Source organism: Neolamprologus multifasciatus, chromosome 4, assembly GCF_963576455.1.
Source record: "Neolamprologus multifasciatus chromosome 4, fNeoMul1.2, whole genome shotgun sequence".
Classification (NCBI taxonomy): Eukaryota; Metazoa; Chordata; class Actinopteri; order Cichliformes; family Cichlidae; genus Neolamprologus; species Neolamprologus multifasciatus.
In genome coordinates, this window is record NC_140442.1 from 6,572,339 (window position 1) to 6,582,143 (window position 9,805).

The following is a 9,805-nucleotide window of genomic DNA, read 5'->3' on the forward strand; positions in this document are numbered from 1 at the left end:
GGTTTGTGTCATATGTTTGCTAAACCTTCACAGGGTATGTCTGTGTGTGCAAAAAACCTTGAGTTTAAGGCACATTTCACTGTATAAGTTTTTGTTGTGAGTTCAAGTTCAATTTTTTTTTATTCAAGTTCAAATTTTATTCGCCACATGCAGTGGCAGGTTGCCCTGCAGTGGAAAGAACCCGCCCCCCAACCTTACACACACAACACAGACATCACATGGGGATACAAGTCAGAGAATGGTTGCATTACAGAAAAAACACTGAAATGTACACTACAATGGGAAAGTACAAGAGGAAAAAAAGAGACTTCTACTCATGCTGGGCTGGACAGCATGAGAACAGGAAACAAAAAAAATTCCTCTGCACAGAAAGCACATAAATGTCCACAGTACAACATTATAGAGCACGTGACCAGCAACAGGGTTGAGTAGGGGATAAGGAGTAATCCCAGGCAACACAGCAGCCATCCTGCCACTGCGCCAACTCTCCAGCGGTGTCCATAGTTCAGCTGAGACAGTGTCCTTCACCCTATCAGGCTAAGTAAACAGTCTGCTAGCCAACCCAGGTAGCCTTGTGGATATGGATGTTGTGTGCAAAGGGAGAAAAAAACATATCAGACCACAGTAGTGTTATCAGAGAAATGAGGTAAAAGCTGTGGTGACTTATTACTGGCTGCCTCTGAATTACTCCAAGCTCTTCAGATTTGTTCTTCTGTGCTATTTGGAGTCGGGAGGATTTGGGAGAGTTCATGACTGAGGAAGTGATGACCTCAAATTAGCTTATTCTTACACTGAGAGTTCCTCGGGGCACAAAGTAATCTATTAATATTGCATTTTCATATAGACTTATTTTCAGATATAATTGGATGCCTGCTGAATTATGCATACAATGTGAAAGCGAGAGTGTTTGTGTGCCCTATGAGTGTGCTTTAGCAGTTGAATGAGTTGAGAGTATAGTAGAAAGGCCGACAGGGGTGGGGGGCGACACTAAAGCTCAGATTCATTACAGAGGCAGCGTCACTGTTTTTCAAATACCTTTTTGTGTGTGTGTGTGTGTGTATAATATAAGAGCGGTCACCTTGAGAGAGCTGCAAAAACAACACAAAGACTGTTGTGTTGTACACAACATTCAATGGGTACAAAGCTGTTTGGAATAAAGGTTTCACAACATGAGATTTTGCGACAAGAATGCAGCCTTACAAACTGCTTAATTAACACCAGACATTGCTCGTTTTACTATGAATTTCACAAAAATGAAGCACGTAGCAAGTTTACACTCTTCAAAATCTCCTCGGCATCTCCGTGCTGTTTGTCTTGAAGGGAAATAAATCATTGGGAATGGCGGAACTATAAATAAAGCCACATGCCTGTGTGGATGTCTGGGACTCTTATCTGCATATCCATATGCTTCGGAATATGTGTTTTTCACAGGAATTACTTAGCGGGTGTCGTGTTGAGAAACAACATATTGTCAGTGTGAAAAACCCTGCAGCAATGTCCCAGCGCTTGCTTTCACGTTGTAAGCGGCTCCGGCAAGTAAACACTGGCACCGATTGAAGCTCTTAACACCTTGTAAACAGCAGCGCTGCTAAGAGGCCGACTATGAGACCTGTCACATTATACAAGCAGACTGAGCGGAGCAGATGGAAGTAATGATATAGACACAGGTAGAATGATCAACAAGCTCTGCGCGAGCAGTCGTTCGATTCGCTCGAATGATTCGCTAGATTGTTTGACGCAGCACAACTATAAGCAGTCTGTGAGGGTGGTCCCCCCCCCCCCCCCAAAAAAAGCGTATTCTAGTGTTGAGGAAGGGCTGGTGTACAAGTAGGAGGAGAAAGGGTCACGGGAAATGAGGCAAGCAGGGATGTAAGTGCGTTCAGTTTCCTTTTAGACAGCATCAAATCCTGTGCTTTTTCTTTAAGGGTGAGTCTGTCATCACCCTTTGCTCTTATTACTGTGTGCAGGCAGAAGTGATAGAGGAGGGTGACACTAACTGAATGATCCACAGACAAACACCAGACCTCCAAAGTAAATAATCATATGAATTTGTGAGGTTGAAACCTTTGTTTTGGTTTCAGTCAGGCTCAACCAGTAAACCTCCCCTCCTCATTCATTTCAATTATCCCGCTGCGAACAGGCTTCCTCGCTAATTTTAACTCGCATGCATGAGTCCCCTTTGCAGTTCTTGTGCGTAAACATGCCTAAATGTGACCATATGCAGCGAGTGTTCAGCAGGAACTGTCAGAAGAGATGTGTGTGGGCGTGTGTCTGCGGTGCATGCGTCAGCGCTTTCATGTGGAAAGAAGAAAGTTAAAGGCCATCAGGTGAGAGTGCATTCTTTAATCAAATATGGCCTTCTTTCTAATTGTCCCCAGCTGAGATCTGATGAGCACACATCAGCGTTTAGTGTCATCGTGTTTGGCTATAAAGGTGGTTGCGGGTAAAGGGAAATGCGGTTGTGAATGGGGGCGCGATGCACTTAAATTGTGCCACTTCAGCCCAGGAGGACCACCCCCCTCATCTAACGCTGATGTGTTTCAGCCCCATTAGTGTCATCAATAATGTAGCTCTCGATGGCATTGAGGCTATTTGATGATGTTCACAATCAGCACTTTAGGTGTGAGCATGAGCAATGCTGGACATTTCCTACCCTTCACAGAAAGTACCGTGTTTCTGCTCAGACACTACCCAAAACGCTGACCCTCCGCTGACTGAGGATAAATTATCAACATTTGGAAAGTTGCGTGACGGCTTTATTTGGCTTTTTGAACACAAATCATTTCTGTCTGTAATTATCACCCCGCTCCTTTGGACCACTTTGCTTCCCTCAGATTTGAAACAGGTGTTTCAAACATAGAGGGAATATTATTAACCGGAGCTATTCCAAGGAAGACCAAATTAGGCAAAATATAATTTAGCAATCAATGTCCGCTCTTGCATCCCGTACTAATGTCACTTTTTTTAGGGTGGTATGTAGGGAACTAGCTTCATCTGATACATCTGCTACAGCCAAAGAAGACCTGCCAGGAGAAAATCTCCATTTTCCCTTTCTTTATCCAAAGTTAAAAGAAACTTGATGCTCTGCTTCAGCCGTCCCCAGACATTCCATGATTTGAATTTTCCTTTAATTTCCAGTGAGTCCTAGTCCAGTTGGCCAGCAGGGCTCTTCCACATTGACTCCTGGGGTTTTGCCCCTGGGCTTACTAAGTGAGGCAAGTCTGGTTGTCTTATCTCCCATGACAGCAGTGAAAGTGAAGGAGACTGATAAATATTTTATTGCTGCTGATGCTGGCACTCGTCCCGAGCTGGGACCGGGGAGACCATTGGTAGGTGGAGGAGTAGAAGTGGGATACAGGAAGTGGGATATTAAAGGGGGTCGAGGTGAATACAGATTTGTCCTTATTTACCGTGAAACAGGAAATGGATGTGTTGGATTTTACTCCTCAATTATTCATATCTGCACTTTAGAAAATGTATTTATAGCATTCGTTTTTCGAGTAAGGTCGCTGTTTTAGCCTCTAACCTTTGCTTGTATATAAACGCCACTCAGCCTTATTTTAGCGACTGTGCTCCCGGGGGTTTCAGGTGGATTAATATTTAAATTGCCGAAACAAAAACAATGCAGAAAAGTCTAAAAATGCATTTGCACCAGAAATTGAATTTAACCTCCTGGGTATTTGAGGTTAATTGTTGAGGGTTTATCAGTGGTGAATACTGTTCCCGTATTGCAAAGCAAGATAATTGTTCGCTGTTAGAGGCACAATAGGCTTTTCAATATGGTTTAATTAGCTGGATCAAATTGGTAAAGATGCACTGATGTAACAGTATGCATGATAAATGAGCAGATCGTGCCCTTTGGTGCCTGGCTCTCTAATACCATTTTATCCGCTAGTACAGACGATGAGTCATAGCAACAGGAAGGGGGAGGGAGGCGGCATGCTGGCTGAGAAAAGTGAGAACAGGAGATGAAGGGAGACACGACAAGAATTGGTGTAGAGGAGTTGGGGATGAGGGAGAGAATGAAACGACGTCTATTCAGAAATACAGTCAAGAGAGCCAGCCCACATTATAGGAAAGTAGAGCTGTGGTTTAGCATCTACACATCATCTGCCACTGTTTGCCGTAGCAATATGAAAGGGAATATGGTGTGCAAGACGAAGTCCTCGTGACGTCAAAGCAGTGATAAAGTCCAGACGCCCATGAAATAGCAGCGCGCTTCTCCTCAGACTCCAGACACCACTTAACCAATTAGTCATTCCAAGTTATCAGATGCGTTTTTCAATGTTAACTAATATTTATAATATTAATTCTTAATCTGGATTTTCAACAGCGCTCATAAAAATTTCACTTTTACTTTTGCACATCAGCCCATTTTTGTCAAATTCATGCCTCTTCCTTTGCTTTGACACAGTAGGTTTATATGAAATTGACTCATTGTATCGTACCCGGGTTTTTTCAGCCTGTGGCACTGTTTTGCTCTACATGTAGAAAACTGGCTCCCTGTTCTTGCACCAACAACTGCAGCTCTTAAGATACCCAAGGCAAAAAACTTCAAAGGATTGAAATTAGCCCGACTTGAGATGCTTAAATAACATAATGTGGCTCAGAGATTTGCATTTTGTTATGCAAACAAATTCACAAGTCCAAGACTTGAATTCTCTGTGGATAGAAAGTATTCCTGCCAGTCCGTAATTATTCCTCCGCAATTTAATCATCTCCCTCGTAATGGCATCCAGTTGATATTTTGGAGGGTTCTGTTTAGCACATGGGAAGATTTTGATGTTAAAAGACTTTTGCTCAGTACTCCTTGTTTATGAAAGGATTTTTCAGCACATGTTGCCATAATGGATTCACGCCACAAGTCAGTGTTAAACAGTTCTGCAACTTTTGTTGAACTACGCAGTGACACTCGAGATCTTTACTTTGCATGCTGACAGAGCTACAGAACAAGAGAACTGCTACGACAAAATGCAAAAATCTTATTTTCTTCTTTGTGTTGTTGTGAAGTTGGAATCTTTCCCAACTCTGGGAAAGCACAGACCAAGTCCCTAATGGTTTACAGCCTCAGCCGAGCTTTAAATGAACACATTTGGACCCACTTACAAGCATCAAACTGATGAATTCCTGCATTATTTGGGGGTAACTTCATAGAGACAAATCATACAGTTTATACAAATTGGTCAATAACAGTATTTCTGGCTTTGAAAATCTTTGTTTTTAGTTTGGATCTTGAGACCCCCAAATATGAATGGCATGTGTAAATAAAGATGATGCAATTGTTAAAAGTTTGTGTTGATCAGATGTGTCTATGTTGGTAATCACATTCAGTTTTGCAGCTGTGCGTGAGTTTATATGTGTATATACTGTGTTTGATTTGTTTCTGGATTTATTTTAATCCTCTTACATTGGGCTTACAAGAAGTAGAGTCAAGTTTTTTGCATCCTAAAGTTCTATAATGCAAAGATTTAAGAGTTGGTTGCTTAAATGCCCGTAATAAAAAAAACAAACATGTTCGACCTGCTTTATTAGAACCACTCTGCACTTATATGAAAACTCTTTGTGTGGTTTGTGGTTGTATTTTGGTTGCGGTAAGACTCATTGTTGTTGAGCTTTGTTTAGGCGGAACGTTTCAGGGCCACAAATAGGAAAGGCAACACAAAATTCCATAAATATCACAAAATGGTTTTAAGAGTGTTATCTTTTAATACAATACTTTGAAACTTGCTTGGTGTATGCATTGTTGCCTATTGATCAGTAAAAAATGTGTTTTCCTAGTGGAAATGAAAAAAAAATCTATTTTTACAGTTAGGAAAAAAAATGCTTTTGGCTCATGTAAATGAGGAAAAAAAATCCCCTTGGCTCTTGTGTGTTTTGCAGCCATAAATAATAGCAAGCCATTGGTAGAGCGTTTGCACAGTATTTAATCAAGTTGAAAGCTGTAAATGTTAACAAACTGTTAATTAGTGGATTTGAAGCCTCACTCTCCACACATCTATTCTAGGATTTAACCTAAAGCAAAAAACAAACATTTCGCCAAATAATGATATATTAACCAACATCAGAGAAACTTGCTTTGTAACTTTGATTTGATTACTCTATTCATTTTTAATTGCATGCACAATAATAATAACAGTAATACAATACTCACTGTCCAAACACTGAGCGCAGACGGTCTGAGTAAGGCCGCATCTTTTCACCACTCCCTCTCCAGGTGGACACTCAATGCAGCATTCTCCATTCCTGGTGAACTGGCGAGAGTCGCAGGAGAGAAGCACAGCCCGCTCCGTCTTGGAGGCCAGCGCCGCTGCAACCTGGCACACCGGGACACCGGCACAGTAAATCAGAGAGCAAACTTTCACACATAGACAAACAGGACCACTGTGGCGTGCAAGGCAAAGCAAATTGATGAAAATTACTGCCAGGTGTCCAACCTGTTCCTTAACTCTAACTGCCATCGGGATTCATCATAAATCATGTTGTCTCCGCCTACATTAGACACACTTTAAACAAGGCAGTCGTCTAAACTGTCCTAATAGCTCCCCTAAAGGCACATCAGCTCTAATAGTAAACTTATGACATGCTCCAGCCAGGGCAGTAAGCATAAAATCATGGGTGCACGACATTATACACATGCCTGTCCTAATTACTGTCTAAAGGTGAAAGTTGTTGTGAATGTCAGCCTCTGCTTCCGATCTCCTCTGACACATGCACACAACCACTTGTATTTCTACACTTGTGAGGACTTTATAAATTGTAAACGTGCATTTCCTCTCACTAACCTCCCTCAACCATAACATGTGTACATCCATCCTTTACTCAAATTGGTCTACATGATGGAGGTTCATTTTTTTTATTAAGTTTGAAGGTGAAAGTTTACATTGTGGAGACTTTTAACAATAAATGGGAGATAGTTCCCCAGATAAATAAAAAAAAGTTCACTCTTATGAGTCAGCAGCTGAGGTCATGAATTAATTCTAAAGTCCTGTTTCTTTGCATATTTAAGCAACACATTTAATCATGTGGTCTCTGCACTCTAAATGCTTTTTATGGTGTTTCTTTCATGCATGCACAAATTATTTGTCACTAATATCCTGTCTGGTAATGCCCCATCCTCCCCCATTATCACCTCCTCTGTGTTGCATTTCCCTCAGTCCTCTCTGATATAAATTCCATGCAGCTTTACTCGCAAAAGAACTGAGGCTTGTTCCGCTGGTGTGTGTACAACAATGCAAAATGAAAAGAATTCATACCCAGACGTTGGAGAACAAAGAAAAGCGTTATACTGAGTCACTTTCATGTCCTGTGGCTTTTATTATGTAACGAGCAAAAGCTCATTTCCACTTAATTCACATTTGCTGAGACATCAATTCAGTCTTTTTTCTGTCTTTCTCTCTGTCATCCTTCCTTGCCCCCCCCTCTTTCTCTACTGTCCCTGCTTTCATTCAGAAACAGATGTACTGAGCAGCTAGCGCCGCTCTCTCTCTTTCTCTCATTCCCACTTCTCTTGCTCAATATTTCCCCCTATCTGTCACTCCACTTTTTGCTCTCAAGGTGCATTCCTCTTCCTAATCCTTTTTCCTGACTTTACAGCCTGTTATCTCGACGTTTTTGCACAAATTTCTGCATCTGTAAGAGTACATTATCAGACTTTGAGTCTGCAAAAATGAAACTTGGATGGATCCCAAAACCATAAAAGACATTCCTTCTCACAGGGGATGGATTCATGTCTCTAACTGCTCTCCCCTTCCTTTTACGTCTCACAGGAATTTCGCTCAGCTAAAACACAGATTAATGACAAATACAGTGAAATGGGCAGCAGGAATATGCATACACGTATTAATAAAAATGTACAGTGACGCAGCTATGATGTGCTTGGTTTGCTCCCACTTCAATTTCATGGTCAATTTGAGAGTTTATTTCTAAATTTAATTCTACCAAAGTGCATCCGACCGTCACCACTCTTTAAACCAGCTGTCATAACAGAGTGTCCGCTCACATCCAGGGCTGTTCACATGATGACTGAGCCACACAGCCCAATAAGACCAGCTGCTGTGCACTTAACAGAGTGCTGGGAGGATGTGACCTCTGCTTCTGGCTTTATTACCACCATCTCCTATAATCAACTTTTTTCCTATAATCAGTACTTTAATTTTAAGAATCATGTGATTTTAAGCAAAAAAAAAAGAAAAAGAAAAAAATCCACATTTTTGCATGAACATTCAAGCATCTTTCTCTGGTTTTCATTTAACACCCCAAATATGGCCAAAATACCCTAAAAAGTAAACATTTTGACAAAACATTATTATAAACTCATTACAGGTATTAAACTCTAGGTCAAAGCATCCACCAGAAGCTTCTGGTGTCTGCATGTGACCCAGGGTGAAGAAGATATCGAAGATATTTTCCATAAGCATAATTCCAGCAGTGCTTCTGAACTTTTTCTCCCATGCGTGAAAACCAAAAGGGAGGTACAAGTGCGCATTTAGGGGGACGTGTGTGCGTGCTTGCGTGCGTGCGTGCGTGTGTGTGGGTGGGTAGGTGGGTGCGCGCACAGCTGAACATCAACTGGTCTGTCCACAAAGTCATAATCAAATGAGTTGACATGTAGCTACATGCAGCACCCGCGTGTCACGTTTAACCAGATAAACGACTCACTGCTTGCCTCACAACAGCAATAAAATACATGTTTACAAAGATATGACAGAATTTTCTCAAAACAGATTATAAATGCCACACAATGGTCAAGAAAAAGTCACCACGAAAGTCCCAACAGGGGCAGCAGCAGCACAGATTTGCAAAGTGGGAAACAATTTCAGCTCCAGATGGCATGTTAGTGAGGGAATCATTATTGAGACGTCACAGTGAAAGGAAATCCTTAAAAAATGAAAAAGTGAAATGAAAAAGTCCATCGGGTCACTAAAACTCCATTTAAAGAATGACAGCATTAAAGAAGCAGGGTACTGCTGCAGTCACTTACTGCACAGACTACTTACCAAAGCGCATGAAATGACCAGCGATAAGGTAGAAGTCATCCTGATTCGTCAGCCGGAGTCACATAAAAGAGGTGTTGTGCAGAGAAAGCAGAGCTATGTGTATGAGGAGAGCCGCTCAGCAGAAGTGCTCATTTTAATTCCAGCGGCGCGGATTTTATCAATGAGTCCGCACCATCGCGCGTCTGTCCGGGACCTCTGGACCGGAGTCAGTTGCAAGTGTAGGTGCACCTCCTCAGCAGCGCCACTACTTACACACTAACGCACCAGCACACAGAGTGAAGACGAGCCGGAGGAGGAGGTGCAGGAGACCGTCCTGTCCGGAGTACTGCAAGTGCACTGCGGAGGAGGCAGGCGAAAAGAGGAGAGGGCCACGTCCACCCTCCACTTTATTACTCCTGATGCTCCTGCAGTGCAACCTGCTCCTCTCCCTCTCTCTCACACACACACACGCGCGCACTCTCTCACTCGCGCTCTCTCTCTCTCTCGTTTTAGTCTCACGTGAGGTCTCACTAGATGAAAAATATCAAATAATGAAAATGATTTATATTTATTATTAAAGACCGACATGAATGTTTTGCACATTCAGTAATAATCCCCACACACGTCTTTGTTGTTATTGCTATATACCCAAAAGTACGTGGACACATCTGTCTACATTCTTTTAGCCCCACAGTAACACTTTCATGCCACTTTTATCCTGCCTTTGATCTAATATCATCGTGCACGTTACAGAAATTAATGATATCTTTATATCTTATACGAAAGAGTCACGTGAGAGGTTTGGGGAAACCCTCTTTCTAACACCTGGG

General features: G+C 42.0%; 1 protein-coding gene across 1 annotated transcript in view; it reads right to left on the reverse strand.

The window, feature by feature from the left end:
- Positions 1 to 9,432, reverse strand: part of ngfra (nerve growth factor receptor a (TNFR superfamily, member 16)) — a 34,196-nt gene extending 24,764 nt beyond the window's left edge. The window contains exons 1-2 of the mRNA XM_085157367.1: positions 8,997 to 9,432; positions 6,152 to 6,314 (exon numbers count right to left, since the gene is read on the reverse strand). Coding sequence (XP_085013493.1) covers positions 6,152 to 6,314; positions 8,997 to 9,035 — 202 coding nt within the window. The 5' untranslated portion in view covers positions 9,036 to 9,432. The remainder of the gene's footprint in view (positions 1 to 6,151; positions 6,315 to 8,996) is intronic.
- Positions 9,433 to 9,805: the final 373 nt, after the last annotated feature.